The sequence below is a fragment of the Chrysemys picta genome, chromosome 5, assembly GCF_011386835.1.
Source record: "Chrysemys picta bellii isolate R12L10 chromosome 5, ASM1138683v2, whole genome shotgun sequence".
In the NCBI taxonomy this organism is placed as follows: domain Eukaryota; kingdom Metazoa; phylum Chordata; order Testudines; family Emydidae; genus Chrysemys; species Chrysemys picta.
Window position 1 is genome coordinate 144,639,217 of NC_088795.1, and position 18,532 is coordinate 144,657,748.

Below are 18,532 nucleotides of genomic sequence, written 5' to 3' on the forward strand. Positions count from 1 at the left end.
AGGCCTGACACCCCCAGCGAAGAGAGGCCCCGTGTCCCATGCCCTCCCCAGCACAGCCTCTCCAAGCTGGGATGCAAACTTACCTGCAATTTCAAGAAGCCGCACATCATCTGCTGGGCCATGCAGTAGGGCTGGGCAGCCAGGCGACAGCACATGCTGCCATAGAGGGGCAGCCAGAAGGAACTCTCCTCTGAGGGGGAGAGACGGGGCGTCACCGGGGTTACGCGGGGGTCTCTGGGTGCAGCGGGGGCCAAGCGGACAGCAGAACGCTCTGCAGGTATCACCAGCCCTGCCAACCCCATGCCCGGCCTCCCTGCTCCTCCGCCCATCCCTGCCCCTTACCATTGCTGGTGATGGCCAAGTCGTGGGTGCGGAAGCTGTCCTGAACCTCGGCCAGGGAGAGCACGGTGTGGGCCAGCAGGTGGTACTTGGGGCCCCTGAAAGGGGGGAGAGAGGGTTAGGGTCCAGCGGGCCCCGGGGCGCACGGCAATGCAAGGGCGACGGGTACTCACACCACGCTGGGGGCCGGCAGCAGGAGGGGGCTGTTCCCCCCATTACTCACGGGGCTCCCCGGGGCCCCGTCCAACGCCGCGCGCAGCCGCTTCCCGGAGGAGCGTCCCAGCGAGCTGCTCAGTTTGCTGGCCAGCTTCTTCGGGGTGCTACCGAGCGCAGAGTCCTCCTCCAACCCCGCGCTGTACAGCTCCACCTTCAGCTCGAAGTCCGGGCCCGCCTCCGTGCTGCCGGGGAGAGAGCCATCACAGCCCGGCTACCGCGGGGGAGCGCCAGGCCAGTCCACCCCGGCCTCTCCCGGCAGGGGGCGCTGTGGGGAGTGGGGCAGGGTCCCTGGCTGTGGGGGGGAACTCCCACTTACTCCAGTCCCACCTCTCCCAGCAGGGGGCGCTGTGGGGAGTGGGGCAGGATCGCTGGTGGGGGGGGAACTCCCACTTACTCCAGTCCCACCTCTCCCGGCAGGGGGCGCTGTGGGGAGTGGGGCAGGGTCCCTAGTGGGGGGGAACTCCCACTTACTCCAGTCCCACCTCTCCCGGCAGGGGGCGCTGTGGGGAGTGGGGCAGGATCGCTGGTGGGGGGGAACTCCCACTTACTCCAGTCCCACCTCTCCCGGCAGGGGGCGCTGTGGGGAGTGGGGCAGGGTCCCTGGCTGGGGGGGGAGCTCCCACTTACTCCAGTCCCACCTCTCCCGGCAGGGGGCGCTGTGGGGAGTGGGGCAGGATCGCTGGTGGGGGGGAACTCCCACTTACTCCAGTCCCACCTCTCCCGGCAGGGGGCGCTGTGGGGAGTGGGGCAGGGTCCCTGGCTGGGGGGGGGAGCTCCCACTTACTCCAGTCCCACCTCTCCCGGCAGGGGGCGCTGTGGGGAGTGGGGCAGGGTCCCTGGTGGGGGGGGAACTCCCACTTACTCCAGTCCCACCTCTCCCAGCAGGGGGCGCTGTGGGGAGTGGGGCAGGGTCCCTGGCTGGGGGGGGGAGCTCCCACTTACTCCAGTCCCACCTCTCCCGGCAGGGGGCGCTGTGGGGAGTGGGGCAGGGTCCCTGGTGGGGGGGGAACTCCCACTTACTCCAGTCCCACCTCTCCCAGCAGGGGGCGCTGTGGGGAGTGGGGCAGGATCGCTGGCTGTGGGGGGGAGCTCCTGGCTATCCCGACCCCTCCCAGCAGGGTGCTCTGTAAGATGCGGGGGGGACGGGGACCATCCCCCCTGGGGAGGGGTAGCAGCTGCACAGGGAGACCCTGGGGCCGGTTACTCACAAGAGGACCCCGTTTTCGAAGCAGATGTCGGTGAGCGTCCGGTCCACCAGCACCATCTCGGTGTCATAGATCTCCACGCCGAGCTGCAGCAGGCAGAACACGGCACAGCGGTGCAGGTCTGGGCAGGAGGGAACATGCCAGCGTCAGAGAGAACCCCACCCCCCTGCCGAGCCCTCCGCCAGGGCCCAGCCCCACCCCTCACACTCACCTCCCTTGTTTTTGAAATACTCCGTGTCCTTCCACATCAAGGGGATCCGGAGATCTGGGGAGGGAGGAGAGATGCCAGACAGCTGGGGGCAGCAACCAATGGGGGGAAGAGGCACAGAGTGCGCATGGGGTGGGTGCTGGGGGGCACAGTGCAGGTCTGAATCACAATACAGATTCGCTGGGCCTCTGAGTGACCCCCACCCCCCAGGCTGACCTAGAGGGCAGCTCCCCCCACCCCTGACTCTCAGCAGCTTCCTCCTCCTTCCCTGTCCTCTGCTGCTCTCCAGACCAAAGCTAAACGCCCCCCAGAGATGCTGCCTGCTTGGAATTCACCTTGCCCGACTCTCCCAGCTGGGCTGGAACTGACATTGCAACCCACCGTAGCTGGGTGCCCCTCTCCCGGTCTCCCAGGCAAGCTGGCACCCAAGGTGAGCGAGCACCCTAGAGCAGGGATGAGCAAACTGATGAGGGCAGGCAGAGAGCGGGCGCCGGTCTGCAGGGCCGGGACACAGCCGTGGGGCAGGCAGAGAGCGGGCGCCGGTCTGCAGGGCTGGGACGTGGGGCAGGCAGAGAGTGGGCACCGGTCTGCAGGGCTGGGACGCGGCCGTGGGGCAGGCAGAGAGTGGGCACCAGTCTGCAGGGCCGTGGGGCAGGCAGAGAGCAGGCACTGGTCTGCAGGGCCGGGACGCAGCCGTGGGGCAGGCAGAGAGCGGGCGCCGGTCTGCAGGGCTGGGACGCGGCCGTGGGGCAGGCAGAGAGCGGGCACCGGTCTGCAGGGCTGGGACGCGGCCGTGGGGCAGGCAGAGAGTGGGCACCGGTCTGCAGGGCTGGGACACGGCCGTAGGGCAGGCAGAGAGCGGGCGCCGGTCTGCAGGGCTGGGACGTGGCCGTGGGGCAGGCAGAGAGCGGGCGCCGGTCTGCAGGGCCAGGACGTTTTTTGAAAGCGTAGGGGACAATTTCCTGGTGCAAGTGCTGGAGGAACCAACTAGGGGCAGAGCTTTTCTTGACCTGTTGCTCACAAACCGGGAAGAATTAGTAGGGGAAGCAAAAGTGGATGGGAACCTGGGAGGCAGTGACCATGAGATGGTCGAGTTCAGGATCCCGACACAAGGAAGGAAAGGAGAGCAGCAGAATACAGACCCTGGACTTCAGAAAAGCAGACTTTGACTCCCTCAGGGAACAGATGGGCAGGATCCCCTGGGAGAATAACATGAAGGGCAAAGGGGTCCAGGAGAGCTGGCTGTATTTTAAAGAATCCTTATTGAGGTTGCAGGAAAAAAACATCCCAATGTGTAGAAAGAACAGTAAATATGGCAGGCGACCAGCTTGGCTTAACAGTGAAATCCTTGCTGATCTTAAACACAAAAAAGAAGCTTACAAGAAGTGGAAGATTGGACAAAAGACCAGGGAGGAGTATAAAAATATTGCTCAGGCATGCAGGAGTGAAATCAGGAAGGCCAAATCACACTTGGAGTTGCAGTTAGCAAGAGATGTTAAGAGTAACAAGAAGGGTTTCTCCAGGTATGTTAGCAACAAGAAGGAAGTCAAGGAAAGTGTGGTCCCCTTACTGAATGAGGGAGGCAACCTAGTGACAGAGAACGTGGAAAAAGCTAATGTACTCAATGATTTTTTTGCCTCTGTCTTCACGAACAAGGTCCGCTCCCAGACTGCTGCACTGGGCAGCACAATATGGGGAGAAGGTGACCAGCCCTGCGTGGAGAAAGAAGTGGTTCGGGACTATTTAGAAAAACTGGACGTGCACAAGTCCACGGGGCCGGATGCGCTGCATCCGAGGGTGCTAGAGGAGTTGGCGGGTGAGATTGCAGAGCCATTAGCCATTATTTTTGAAAACTCATGGCGATCGGGGGAGGTCCCGGATGACTGGAAAAAGGCTAATGTAGTGCCCATCTTTAAAAAAGGGAAGGAGGAGGATCCGGGGAACTACAGGCCAGTCAGCCTCACCTCAGTCCCTGGAAAAATCATGGAGCAGGTCCTCAAGGAATCAATTCTGAAGCACTTAGAGGAGAGGAAAGTGATCAGGAACAGTCAGCATGGATTCACCAAGGGGAAGTCATGCCTGACTAACCTAATTGCCTTCTATGATGAGATAACTGGCTCTGTGGATGAGGGGAAAGCAGTGGATGTGTTATTTCTTGACTTTAGCAAAGCTTTTGATACGGTCTCCCACAGTATTCTTGCCAGCAAGTTAAAGAAGTATGGGCTGGATGAATGGACTGTAAGGTGGATAGAAAGCTGGCTAGATCGTCGGGCTCAACGGGTAGTGATCAACGGCTCCATGCCTAGCTGGCAGCCGGTTTCAAATGGAGTGCCCCAAGGGTCGGTCCTGTTCAATATCTTCATTAATGATCTGGAGGATGGCATGGACTGCACTCTCAGCAAGTTTGCAGATGACACTAAACTAGGAGGCGTGGTAGATACACTAGAGGGTAGGGATCGGATACAGAGGGACCTAGACCAATTAGAGGATTGGGCCAAAAGAAACCTGATGAGGTTCAACAAGGACAAGTGCAGAGTCCTGCACTTAGGATGGAAGAATCCCATGCACTGCTACAGACTAGGGACCGAGTGGCTAGGCAGCAGTTCTGCAGAAAAGGACCAGGGGGTTACCGTGGACGAGAAGCTGGATATGAGTCAACAGTGTGCCCTTGTTGCCAAGAAGGCTAACGGCATTTTGGGCTGTATAAGTAGGGGCATTGCCAGCAGATCGAGGAACGTGATCATTCCCCTCTATTCGACATTGGTGAGGCCTCACCTGGAGTACTGTGTCCAGTTTTGGGCCCCACACTACAAGAAGGATGTGGAAAAATTGGAAAGAGTCCAGCGGAGGGCAACAAAAATGATTAGGGGGCTGGAGCACATGACTTACGAGGAGAGGCTGAGGGAACTGGGATTGTTCAGTCTGCAGAAGAGAAGAATGAGGGGGGATTTGATAGCTGCTTTCAACTACCTGAAGGGGGGTTCCAAAGAGGATGGAGCTCGGCTGTTCTCAGTGGTGGCAGACGACAGAACAAGGAGCAATGGTCTCAAGTTGCAGTGGGGGAGGTCCAGGTTGGATATTAGGAAACACTATTTCACTAGGAGGGTGGTGAAGCACTGGAATGGGTTACTAGGGAGGTGGTGGAATCTCCTTCCTTAGAGATTTTTAAGGTCAGGCTTGACAAAGCCCTGGCTGGGATGATTTAGTTGGGGTTGGTCCTGCTTTGAGCAGGGGGTTGGACTAGATACCTCCCGAGGTCCCTTCCAACCCTGAGAGTCTATGGTTCTATGATTCTATGACACGGCCATGGGGCAGGCAGAGAGCGGGCGCCCGTCTGCAGGGCCGGGACGCGGCCGTGGGGCGGGCAGAGAGCGGGCGGCCGTCTGCAGGGCCGTGGGGCGGGCAGAGAGCGGGCGGCCGGCCATGGCGAGATTGGACCAGGATGCCCTCACCGCCGGGCTCAGCCGCAGCCTCGAACTGCACAGTCCCGCAGGCCCAGTGGTCCCCAGCAGATGTCCAGGTCGGGGCCCCCAGTGGAGCTCTGGGACCCGGCACCTCCCCAGCTCTGGCACTAATCACTCTATGAGGAAGTTTGGTCTCTCCCCCTTGCAGACCTGCTGCCCCCGCCCCCCAGCTGTGGGCACAGCCCACCCCCTTACCTGACACGCAGACCTTCCCCCTGCAGGGTAAGCGATCGTCCATGGGGCCAGCGTCCGAGGGGCTGAAAGGGAAGCACAGAGCTGTGACCAGCATCCGGTGCGGCACGTCTGCCCCACTCCCGCATCCCAGCTCCCCTAGCCCCCAGCCCCAGGTCCCTCTGCCTGGTCACGAGATCCTCACCGCCGGGCCGTCCTCTGCGCCACCTGCGCCTCCTTCATGCGCTGCAGCTCAGACATGTAGGCCATGATGCGGCTGTTGCAGACCAGAAGGCTCTTGGTTGCCTCCAGGGCCTGCTCCCGCTGTGTGCAGGCCGCCAGCAGCTTGCAGGCACCTTCGCGCATCCGGAGCTCATGGTCAATCTTCTTCTGGATGTCCGTGTCCTGGGGAGACGGGAGGGGTCAGTGGGGCTGGGGACACCAGGGGGCATGACCAATGGGGCTGGGGGCACCGGGAGAGGTGGGGCAGGGCCAGGGAGCCTGGGAGTACTGGGGGGTGGGCCCAGTGGGGCTGTGGGCCCTGGGGCGGGGCCAGAGCTAATGGGGTCAGTGGGCACTGGAGGCAGGGGCACTAGGGCTGTAGGCACCAGGGGTTTGGGGCATGAGTGGCCAAGGGAGGGGTAGGGCAGCTATGGGCACCATGGGGAGGGAAGGGGTTGGGGAGAAGCATTTAGGGGAGTAAACATGCAGAGCTGGGCCATGCAGCACCTGGGGGCCAGCCCCACAAAGGATAGGGAGAATTCTGGGGGTGCCTGGGGCTGAATCCCAGAACCCCCCAGCTAGGGTGGTGTCCCCCATGGGAGGGGCTGGGACACCCAGCCCTGGGGAGCTGCAAGCTCCGAGGGGTACGGGTCACCCCGCCGAAGGGCCAGGACAAAGCCCAGGCCCTGCTGTGGGGTGTGCGGGAGGCTTGGGGTGGGACGTCAGCCAGAGGTGCCCCGTGGCAGAGCAGCTCAAGGAGGGGCTGTGCACGGAGACAGGGGCATGGCTGGCACAACGGGGCGCCTTGGGGGGCTCAGGAGGTCACAGACCCCGCCCACACAGAGACAGCTGTACAGTGCCCCCTGGCCCCCACCAGCTGCTGCCCCATGAGGAGCTGAGCGACAGGCCCAGCCCCAGGCCACCCGGGCACACAACAGGTCCCTGGCCACCCAGGGAGCCAGCCTCGGGCACCCCAGTCACGGGGGCAGGTGTGGGGAGGGCACAGAGGGTCTGGAGCTGCAGCCATGTCAGAGCGAGGGGGAATCCACACCCAGGCTCCAGGGCACCAGGGGAGGGCCCTGGGGTCAGGAAGGAATCCACCCTTTCTCCCAGGCCCGCTGGCCAGGTAGCAGCTAAACTCCCATTGGAGAGGAGGCAGGGAGATCCCAGGGAAGGCAGCCTGAAGGCAGCCACAGGGAAGGGGCAGGGCCCAGCGTCCGAGGGCGGAGCTGGCAGGTCCCGGGGGAAGACACAGGCTCCTGGGAACCAGCACAAGGGCTGGGAGATGGGAAGCGGTGCCAGGAGCCGCCTTGGTTGCTGAGCCCAGGCTGCCTGGGCCAAACGCGGAGCAGGGGGTGGGCCTGGCCCCCCCCCAGCATGAGGGGGGCATAGAAACCAGGGATTCCCCCACACCCCCCTGAATTTCCCCAGCCCCAGTTTGTGAACTAGTTACATGCAGTGTTGCCAATGTAGTGATTGGACATTTGAATTGAAAATGAAACATTAATACACACTTTAAAAGCATATACAGGGTGTGATAAAATACGCGGATCTGAAGAAGTGTCACAGATTTGAAAAGTTTGAACCCAGACTCGCTTCCTTCTACGGCTGCTGTTTGGATGACAATGTCAGGGCATTCATTCCGGTGCTGTTGGCCAACCTCATCATTTCAAACGATGATTTGTAAGCGAAGTCTAAATGAGCGCTCCCTGACCGCTAGTGATGGGCTGGGGCTGGGGAGAAAGGCTTCCGGACCAGATTGTGTTTACATTCGTCTGGGGGGTAATGAAGTGTTGTTCTTATAGTACGAGTAAAGGGTAGTAGAACTGTACGTAGCCTGTGCTGATAGAGGGCATCAAGAGAGAGGGTGGGGACCTGTCCCTCTCCACTGTTTAAAGACAGAGCTGATTAGACTCCACAGATCGTCTTTTGTTTTGTTACAGCTGAAATCACTGATAATCAGGTCTAAGTGCTTAGTCCTGCTGTGGGACAGTGTTTCTGCGGAAGGGACGGCCCAGACTGCACTAGCAGTGAGGTTCCCCCACTGAGAGCTCAGCTGAAATCACTGAGATCTGGTGGAACCTCAAGAGACCAACTCGCAGAGGTCACAGTGGCAGGTGGCAGCAGAAGGTGACGGCGCAGGGCCATTGGCAACAGAGCGATGGAGTGAACGGTGGCACAACGAACAACAGTGGCCAGAGCGAACAGTGAGCAGCTGGAGGAACAAGCAAGGTACCTTCTTGCCCCCCACCTGGGAGGTGAACTCACGGGAAAGCACCTCTGAACTCTGAGTCTCCACTGACCAAGGACAACACCACCGAGTGTTAATGAGGCTGTTAAGAATGCTGGAAACACAACACAGTTCATGTGAACAAACATGGCTGTGGCATCCTACTTTCTATTTAAGCAAGAGATACCACACACTACAAACTGGAGGCCAATGTTAAGTGCATTGCCACTTGTTCATCTTGAAGTTGAACACTGGTTCCGAACAAGACCAGCAAATGCTCACTATCTTTCTGCAAGAAACTCAACTGACTGGCTAGAAGCATGTGGTGCAACAGTGAAAGACTCAACAGTTGAAAAAGTGAAGAACTCTCTCACCACATTCAAAAAATTCGCATACATGGCTGATGAATGCACCGATGCAAATGGGCATCAAGTATTAAGACGTGTACATTTTCTTGATGTCAGTGGTAGTCCAGTAGATGCATTTCTAGATGTTCAAGTTATAGAAGACACAGCGGCTGCATCTGTGACAACCCACATCTTAGAAGAGTTAAATGCTTGTCAATTGGACCCCAAACAGATGGCTGCTTGTGCATTTGATGCAGCTGCAAACTTCTCTGGAAGACATGGTGGAGCACAAGCTTTGCTCAGAGAAAAGTGTAACCCTAATCTCTCCTATACGCACTGCGGAGGCCATCTACTCCAACTAGCGCTAGTACGAGCTGCAGACTCTTCAAAAGACATTAAAAAAGCTATAAACTTAATGTCTTCATTATATTCTTTTTTCAGCAAGAGTCCAAAAAGACTGAGTATCTTGGAAAATATAGAAGATACACTGGGACTGAAGTTCAAATTAATCCAACCTAGAAAAACGCTCTGGCTTTCTCATGAGCGATCCTTGGCTGTTGTCTTAAAATTACTCCAGCCATTAGTGCTGGCTTTGGAAAGTATCTACCAAGATGGGACGGATCGAAGGAGTGAGGCTGGTGGATTACTTTTGCTACTACGTTCAGAGAAGACTATTGCCATTCTCTCTCTTGTAAGGGGGGGAGGGATAGCTCAGTGGTGTGAGCATTGGCCTGCTAAACCCAGGCTTGGGAGTTCAATCCTTGAGGGGGTCACTTAGGGATCTGGGGCAAAAATCTGTCTGGGGATTGGTCCTGCTTTGAGCAGGGGGTTGGACTAGATACCTCCTGAGGTCCCGTCCAACCCGGATATTCTATGAAGTCTACTATTGAAATCACGTGGGTCATTAAACAAGGCCATCCAGGCATCTGCTACAACAGTATTAGATCTTTGTCCAGCAATAGAAGCTACATTTGGATCAATCAGAGAGCTACCCATTGAACAAGTACTGGAAGAAGCAGACTTCAGTCCCAAAGTTGACTAATGAAGGCATTTACATTGAATCCCTAAGTGAAGAGGACAAGAAGTGTTTGTTAAGACAACTGAAAAAGTACACAGACTTGATTCTTACAAATCTACAACAGCGACTTCTAGATTCTACTCAACCTCTACGTAGCTTTTACAGATCCCTGTCCTATAAAACACCGACAGTTGAGTGGAGTGCGGCACTTCCAGCAATGGGGCTGCCATGTGCTCAGGACAGAATAGAGAATTTGAACACAGAGTGGAATATCATACGACGAATGAATGAAGATTTGACTTCAACTTCTTTTTTATCATCACTAATGGCTCAACCCGATCTCTGTGCTATGTTTCCTGGGATGAAAGAAGTAGGAATTCATCTCTTGCTCCTCCCAGTCATGACAGCTACAGTTGAGCGTTCTTTTTCATCACTGAAGTTTGTGTTCTGAAAGAAGTCGCCTTCTGCCTGATCATGTGACTGACCTAATGAGCATATCAATTGAAGGAATGGAAGTACCGGACACACGAGAAGCCACTGAAGATGAAAGCGTTGCATTCAAGAAGTTCATTAACAGAGTTGTGCAAAATTATAACTAGAAACCAAGAAGGACGTAGACGTAGTGCTTCCTAGAAGGCTTGAGTAGCCAACTTTAATTTGTGTGATGATTTTAAAACATGACTTAAATCTACTAAAATGGTCATGAAACATTTCAGTTTTTACTATGGTGCCATACAGCCGACCTTCACCCTCACGGTCTCACCTCTCATCGGCCCTGATCTCCCCCCCCCCCCCCCCGCCATAAATTCAAACACCTCCCCCCCCCAATTTCAATTCCTGGGGAAAACACTGGTAGAAACCCAACCCAAGGACTGCCGAGCCCAGGGCAGGGTGAGGAGCGGCCCGAGGGGGCGACGCTGGGACTCGTTACCTGGTAGGGATCTGGCCTAGGTGCCATGGCAGGGCCAGAGCTGAGCAGCACCCGGCGGCATAGTGTGACAAAGTGGGAGATTTTCTTGGTTTTCCAATGGTTTGCATGCAGAGCGGGTGGGACTCAGTTTCCCTGGGTGTTACTGGTTTAACAAGGGAGGGGAGAGGGAGTTTGTGGTTACAGAGGACCAGCGAGGGAACTCGGGACCCCAGCCAATGGCCTGGAGAATGGAGACCCCAGCGACTGGGGACCTGGCGACCCGGAGGCCCAGCCGGTTCTGGCCAGTGGGAGGACAATGGGCTGCAAAGAGAGGACCCAGTGACCTAACCAGCCAGTTCCAGGCAGAGGACAGAAGCGAGGAGAGGAGGCCCCAGTTTACAACCCTGTTTACCTGGAGAGAAGACAATGGACAGAGGCGGGGCTTGGGGCCGGGATCTCAGATGCCCATCTGGGGAGCAGGGGGGCTCTGGGCTGGAGAAGGGGAGCAGGCAGAGCCCACCTGGATGCAGAGAGACTGGGGTGTGCTGGGCTGAGGGAGGCCAGGCCTGAGGCCCTGAGAGTTTCCTGTGCTGTGTTCAACTCTCAATAAACCCTCCTGTGTTACGCCGGCTGAGAGTTGCTCCGGGGTAGAGAACAGGGTTGGGGGGGGGGGGCATTATTCCCTCTAGGAGTGGAGGCCCCGGGGGTCCAGAGCGAGTGGACTCCGAGGGGGCCCACAGCAGAGACAGACGTGCTAAGGCTCAGAGAGGTGCGGCTCCAGGAGGTGGAGGAGCCTGACCCTGAGAGAGAGTGGACCCCCGAGAAGGGCTGTCGCACTGAAGGGGGTTCCCCCCACGGACTGCACGGGGCCAAGAGTGGGCACGACCTGTGAGTCCGTGACACAGTTTCCAAGGCCAGGAGGGACCCTCGTGCTCACCAGTCTGAACCCACAGACAGCCCAGGCCTGGGACCTGCCCCCATTCAGCCTTGCAGCAGAGCGCTTAGAAAATCGGCCGGTCTGGACAGAGAAATGGCCTGGGATGGAGACTCCCCCAGACCCCTGGGGATACGGGAGCAAGGGCTCATTGCAAATGGACCCCTTCTTGCCAGGCTGAATTTGTCTGGCTTCAACTCCCAGCCATTGCACCGTGTTCAACCCTCCTCTGCTGAGATGTCCCCCCAGGCAGGTACCTACAGATTGGTACCTGAGCCTATTCTCCGTGACGCCAACTCCACTGAGCTCCCGGAGTCTCTCACTATCCGGCAGGTGTCTAACCCTACAGGCATTCCCGGGGCTCTTCTCTGACCCCTCCCCAATGGCTCAACCTCCTTCCCGAACTGGGGGCGCAGGCCTGCAGCAGCGGTCGCCTGATGACCTGACCCCGGCCGCACAGAGCGGGGCCAGGCACAGTGCAGCAGGGCATGCTGGGATTGGGCCGAGGGGGGGGAGGGCATTGGTCCCATCACAGGGGCGAGACTAGGAGAGCCCACTGGGCTGATATTCCTGCACGTGCCCCGCCCAGCCCCCAGACGTGGCAATGGGGGAGTCACCTGCACAGCCCCGATGGCCCTACGGCCACAGGTGGGGCCTGGCAGACACCCGCTTGCCCCTGGAAGTGACATGGCCCAGACCTTGCCCTGTGCCAGGCAGGCAACCAGACCCTGCCCACACGTGCAATCTCACGGGACGGGACAGGACCCGCCCCGGGGAGGCGCATGCGACTGACTCAGCGCCCGGCCGAGACACAGAACCCCCCTCCCCCGCCGAGACACAGTGCCCCCCCCCACCCCAACACACACACACTCACCCCGAGCCCACCAGGTCCTGGCATCCCAGCGCCAAGCTCTAGTGGTGGCAGAAAACACAGCCGGCCGCAGGCCCCAAGCCCCCACCCCCGCCAGCACCAAACCCTGCCCCCGCCAGCGGAGTTGGGGGTGGGGGTGATTTCCTTCTTCACAAATCTTGTGCTGCCGTCAGGAAATAAGCACTGGTTGCTAAGCCACTATCCATCTGCCCCACATTCCCCAGGCCCCTGCCAGCCCCCAGCACAGCTGGGAAATGCAGCAACCCAGGGCCAGAGAAAGGATCGGGGCCGGAGGTCCCGTCTGCCTCTCTCCCGTTTCATAAGTCACTGGGGTGTGGGGAGTCTGTAGGGCTGGAAGCGAGTCTAGACACTCCCCAGTTCCAGTTCACTGAGCGCTCCCCACCCCGTGACCCAGCACCCCACAGCGGCCCCAGTCCCAACAGGGTAACACCAGCTGCCCCCTGAAACTTCACAAGTCCCACGGATTGAAGACCAGAGTCCCCAAAGCACCCCCCCAGATGGACACGCCCCCCAGTGCACCCCATGAGCCAGGCCTGCAGAGAACGGTTGCACAATCGCTCCCCAGAGGGTGCGCTGCCCTGAGAAACCAGCCCAGACACGCCCGGCACAGCACGATGCAGCGACGTCTGCCCGAGCTGCCCCATTCCCCTCCCCAGGGTGTTCACTCTGCACCCGTGTGAGCACTTCCAGTATCAAACCTTTCCGTGACCGCCCAGCTCCCCTATGGGGCGCAGTGCTGGACAGAGTGGGGGCCATGGGAAAACTCTCACAGTTTTCGGTGGGGGGGATGAGGAATTTAAGCTCCTAGATTTAAGTCCCCCCATCTCTGTCGAAGAGGGGAGGAGAAAATCAGCCCCAGCCTGGAGCCCTGTCGCCACCGGACCTGGTGCCTGCCCTGAGGGGGCTGCACATTGGCACGAGCCTCCTGCCTGCTGCACAATCCCCCGCAGGGCAACGCTGCCCCTCATTTGCTCCTCCTGGGCAAGAGACTCGCGCCCACCTGCCTCAGGCTGGCCAAGCTGAGGGGCCGGGGCAGGGCACAGGCCCGTGAAACACACGTGCACATCACCATGCAGCACTCCAGGCACCGAGCCCTCACTTACAGCAGCAGCGCGCCAGATGCTAGGAGAAAGGAGCCCAGCCTGCCCGCGGGCACCGCCCTGTTGCTAGGTGTGCCAACTCTCACCACACGCCAGGGGTGGGCCCGGGGAGGTGCCTGCTCCAGCCCTGGCCTGGGGAGATGCCCAGCCCCGCCCCTGCCCAGGGCCCAGCCCAGCGAGGTGCCCGGCCTCCAGCCAAGGGTGATTCCCAGACAGCCAGGGATGGGCACAGGCTGAGCAGGCCCCTGGAGGAGATGCAGGGATGGTCCCACGTCAGGAACAGGCCCTGGGATCCAGCCCCAGCCAGGGCAGATCTGCTCCCCACCCTTGAGGTGCTGAGCCCTCCACACCGGGGCAGGGGCAGGGGCAGGGCCTGGCAGACACTCCTTCAGGCCTGCAGCGTGGCTGGGGGCGGAGCAGCATCCCCCACCCCCGCCCCATGGAGCCTGTAGGTGGGTTTGTGCCTGTGTCCCGTGTCTCCCTGGCCTTGCCCCATCCCCTCGCCAACCTGGTCTGGCTCTCTCATCCCCCTCAGCCTGCCCCCCGAGCCCATCAGCCCAGCTCCCGCCCTGCAGCGTCTCCGCGGGCGCCCCCAGGTCTCCCTGGCACTCACTTTGCCGATCCTGCAGATGTCCATGCTGGGAGCTCTCAGCTGCCTGTGGGCTCCCCCTCCTAGCCGCGTGCCCCCAGCATGCCAGCGCCCCAGCCCATCGCCCCCAGCCTGCGCACGGCTCCGGGAGCTGTGCAGCGCTGGCCTGGCGGCTGACGAAGGGCTAGGGAGAGCTGAGCAGTGCGATGCCAAGCTCCCTGCGGAGCCGGCGCTGGGCGCAGGGGAGGGAGGGGGCCGGGGAGCCGGCAGGGGAAGGGGGAGCAGCAGGAGCTGTTTCCCGGCAGCTCCAAGGCTGAGCCGGCAGCTCCAGCAATTCACACCATGGAGAGCGTGGAGGAAACGGTGACATCACCAGCTGGCTATAAATAGCATGGGGGGGGGCAGACAGCTGCACTGGCGAGGGGGATGGACAGCTGCCTCCTTTCCCAGGTGGGGGGGGGGCACAGCTGCAGCCACCAGGGTGAAGCCAAGAGGGGGAGCAGCTGCCTCCCACCCCCAGCTCGGGAGAAAGTGATGGGGGGGCTGAGGCACCCCAAGGGGCGTGGGCAGAGGGACCCCTGGCAGGAGGCACTCCCCACCCCCGCCCTGGTCACAGGGAGCACCCACCGGATGGGCTCGCCTTGGAGGTGGGGCCCCAAGACAAACACAGGGTGTCCGGGGAACGGATCCCCCCGACCCCGAGAGGCAGGGCAGGGCGGGCGGGACAGTCTGGCCCTACTCCGGGAGGGATGGCCAGGTGACGGTGTGGGGAGGGGTACTGGAGGGCAGGGCAGGGGTGGGTCTCCCCCAGCTATGGGGGGCATGGTCCCCACCCCTTGGCGCTGGCTAAGCCAGTTGTGTTTGGTCTCATGCTGCCTGGGACCTAGAGGTGATTAACAGCCGATTTGCTAATAGGATTGCTCAGTAAATCCCGCGGGGGGGGGGCGGGTAGAGCTGGACAGACACTGGGTTTCCCCCTGCCCAGAGTCTCACCAATTCCACCCCCTCCCTGGCAGGACAGCTCAGCTCAGCAGAGGGGGCTCTCCCCCTCCCCCTGCAGCGCTGGATGGTCACAGGTTCAAATCTCCCCTGTCTGGATCCTGACTCAGAACCAACCCCTCCCTTGGCAGGACACGGACACCAAATCACAGGCCTGGAGTGAGTGCCCGGCCAAGGGCACCGTGGGGCTCCCCAAAGGCAGGGACACAGGATCCCCAGCGCCCCAGGAAGGGAAGAGCAGAGCGGATGGAGAGCCCAGGACGGGGTGAGGAGACGTGCACAGAGGGGGGAGGCCAAAGAGCAGGGCAGGAGGGGCCTATACCCAGAACTCCCTGCAGAGCTGGGAGGAGCAGAGCGGCACAGCCGGGGGAGAGGGGCCTGGAGAAGCAGAGGCTAACGGGGAGGGATCTCGGATTAGGGGGCTCTGGCTCACAGGAATCATTACACTAATCTGTTGCACCGGGGAGGGGGGAGACCCAGCCCTGGGGAGGGGGAGCAGCACCTGGCCGGGAGCGACTCAGCCCTGGGAGACGCCTTTGGGGGCAGGGGCACTTGGCGCTGAGGCGGTGCGCCCCCTGCAGGCAGAGTGGGGGCCCAGCTCCTTGTCCTGCAACGGGGACTCCCCCAGGCCCCCAGCTCCTGAGCGCACCCGGCTCACGTCTCCTCCCTCCTCTGCACCCCCACTGCCCAGGCGCCGCTTGCCCCCCCCCCCCGCTCTCCTGGATCCCCGGGCACCCCACTGGCTCACACACGCCCACGGCAGCCGCCCCCTTCACAGGCACAGCCACGACCGACCGCCGACGTGGAAATCAGGAGCAGACAGCGCCTGATTAAAAGCAGCTTGGAGAGCCCGCAGCCAGGACCCCCTCCCCCAGCCCGCAGGGGGAGAGAGCAGAGTCCCCACAGCGCCAGCCCCTGGCTGCCAGTGTCCCCCACCCAGCAACGGGCACAGAGGGGAAAGGACGAGCCCCAGGTGACAGTGAGTCATGGCAGATCTGGAAAATGAACCCTGAGTCCTGGCTCCCAGCTCCAACCTACCAGTTCCCACGTCCCTCCCAGAGCTGGGGAGAGAACCCAGGAGTCCTGGCTCCCAGCTCCAACCCACCAGCCCCCACTCCCCACCCAGAGCCAGGGAGAGAACCCAGGAGTCCTGGCTCCCAGCTCCAACCCACCAATCCCCACTCCCCACCCAGAGCCAGGGAGAGAACCCAGGAGTCCTGGCTCCCAGCTCCAACCCACCAGCCCCCACTCCTTGCCCAGAGCCAGGGAGAGAACCCAGGAGTCCTGGCTCCCAGCTCCAACCCACCAGCCCCCACTCCTTGCCCAGAGCCAGGGAGAGAACCCAGGAGTCCTGGCTCCCAGCTCCAACCCACCAGCCCCCACTCCTCGCCCAGAGCCAGGGAGAGAACCCAGGAGTCCTGGCTCCCAGCTCCAACCCACCAGCCCCCATTTCCCGCCCGGAGCCAGGAACAGAAAATGATCCCAGCGGCTGGGTTTGCCTGAGAGCAGGAAACTGGTGAGCAAAGCCTGCAGCAGCAGGTTCCGGGCAGTCTGGAGGGCGAGGGCCAGCCCCCGACCTGCCCGCATGCTCCGTGCCGCTGCCCCACTAACGGATGCCCGGACACAACCCGGGTGCCATCCCCCTTGGCTCTGTGCGCTCCCCGGGGCTAGAGTAACAAGGGCCAGACTACAGCTCCCAGCATGCACCGCTCCCGCCAGCACCAACCAGGCCACTGGGTCTCCCCACGGGAGCAGACGCATTCGGGCGCATGCTTCGCCCAGGGGCACACGCTGCCAGCCTGGTCTTTGCTGTCAGAGTCTGGGCCCATCCCCTGCACCAGGCCCCCCTCCAAGGCACCATCCGCCCACGAGCGCCCCGCCAGCCCTGCACACAGGCACTGACGCGAGTCCCTGCCAGGCTGCCCCACAGAGCCAGGCTGCACGCGCTGCCCCACGGAGCCCGATACATGCAGGAGCCCACGCAGCGCCCTGGAGCCATGCCAGCCTACTCCACCCCAGCCAGGATGCCACACACATTCCTGAGCTCAGGGCCCCCGCCCACAGGGAGATGCATGCTGCACGCTGACTGGGTGGTGGGAGTCGGGGGTGTCAGAACCCAGGAGTCCGGGCTCCCAGACCAGTGTTAATCACCTCACTGGGTGATTCTGCTCCAGCGCCAGCCCGAGGCACCAGCTGCCTGCAGCCATGGGGGGCGGGATGCTGCCCCCAGCAGCGCCACCACCAGCCAAGCACCCCAAGCACTTCAAAGTCCCAGCAGCCCCTTCAATGCCCGACAGCCCCAAAGCCCCAGGGTCTGCCCTCGCTCGTCCCCTGCAATAAGGCCCAACATGGACTGGAGCTCAGCAAAGCCAGCCTGGCTCCCTGGACACCCGTGGGGGTAACCATGTGGTCTTGGCACCGACGGGCCACAGGGATCCCAGGACGGGCAGTCCCCGCGCCCTGCCATGGTGAGTGCCAGGGTGGGATGCAGGAGCCGCCCCCGGACGCTTGGCAGGGGCACCGCGGGAGCCGTACCTGCAGGCTGAGTGCTATCTGCCGGATGTACAGCATGTTGAGGTCCTCTAGGATCCGAAGCCTGTCCTGCATCTCTGCAAACCTGTCCCTCGCCGCCATGTCCATGGAACCGGCTACACCCCCGGCCCGGCCCAGTCCCTAGCAGTCCCAGTGCCCCTGCACAGGTGCCGGCTCACCAGGCCACAGCCAATGCCCATGGCCACCCCGCCTGGAGGGTCAGGTGCAAGGTGCCTGTGAGCGGTGCCCCGAGCTCTGCTCCGCTCTGTCTGAGCGCCACAGGACGGGGCTCCCCGATCTCACCCGGAGCAGGCGGGTATGTGGGGCAGGCTCGCTGCCTCCTCGCATTCCCCTGCCCCCGGCTGTCTCGTCAGCGGATTCCCAGCCACCAGCCACGGACCCAGCTGTGAAGAGAAAAGGCCCATTCATCCCAGCCCCAGTACTGCGCATTTTCCTCCCACAGAACAAGCAGCCAGTGTGCAGGGGCCAGGGCAGCGCCCCCCACTCGCAGCCCAGTGCCGGGGGGGGCAGGGGCCAGGGCAGCGCCCCCCCACTCGCAGCCCAGTGCGAGGGGGGGCAGGGGCCAGGGCAGCGCCCCCCACTCGCAGCCCAGTGCCGGGGGGGGCAGGGGCCAGGGCAGCGCCCCCCACTCGCAGCCCAGTGCCGGGGGGGGCAGGGGCCAGGGCAGCGCCCCCCACTCGCAGCCCAGTGCCGGGGGGGGCAGGGGCCAGGGCAGCGCCCCCCACTCGCAGCCCAGTGCCGGGGGGGGCAGGGGCCAGGGCAGCGCCCCCCACTCGCAGCCCAGTGCCGGGGGGGGCAGGGGCCAGGGCAGCCCCCCCCACTCGCAGCCCAGTGCTCGGAGGGGGCAGGGGCCAGGGCAGCGACCCCCACTCGCAGCCCAGTGCTCGGAGGGGGCAGGGCTCAGGGCAGCGCCCCCTGATTGCAGCCCAGTGCCGGGGGGGGGCAGGGCTCAGGGCAACGCCCCCCACTCGCAGCCCAGTGCCGGGGGGGGGCAGGGGCCCCCACTCGCAGCCCAGTGCCGGGGGGGGGGGCAGGGGCCCCTGATTGCAGCCCAGTGCCGGGGGGGGGGCAGGGGCCAGGGCAGCGCCCCCCACTCGCAGCCCAGTGCTCGGGGGGGGCGGCGGGCTCAGGGCGG

General features: G+C 61.9%; 1 protein-coding gene across 8 annotated transcripts in view; it reads right to left on the reverse strand.

Moving 5' to 3' along the window:
• Positions 1-18,532, reverse strand: part of RTKN (rhotekin) — a 35,840-nt gene that overhangs the window by 4,812 nt on the left and 12,496 nt on the right. For 4 of the 8 annotated variants that reach the window (XM_065598484.1, XM_065598483.1, XM_065598488.1 and 1 more), the window contains exons 2-8: positions 5,809-6,008; positions 5,628-5,689; positions 1,972-2,025; positions 1,764-1,881; positions 513-737; positions 343-437; positions 84-190 (exon numbers count right to left, since the gene is read on the reverse strand). In XM_065598484.1, coding sequence (XP_065454556.1) covers positions 84-190; positions 343-437; positions 513-737; positions 1,764-1,881; positions 1,972-2,025; positions 5,628-5,689; positions 5,809-6,008 — 861 coding nt within the window. Of the gene's footprint in view, positions 1-83; positions 191-342; positions 438-512; positions 738-1,763; positions 1,882-1,971; positions 2,026-5,627; positions 5,690-5,808; positions 6,009-13,869; positions 14,169-17,379; positions 17,781-18,532 lie in introns of those variants that run through there. The other 4 variants (XM_065598486.1, XM_065598487.1, XM_065598485.1 and 1 more) reach the window with 2 other exon arrangements.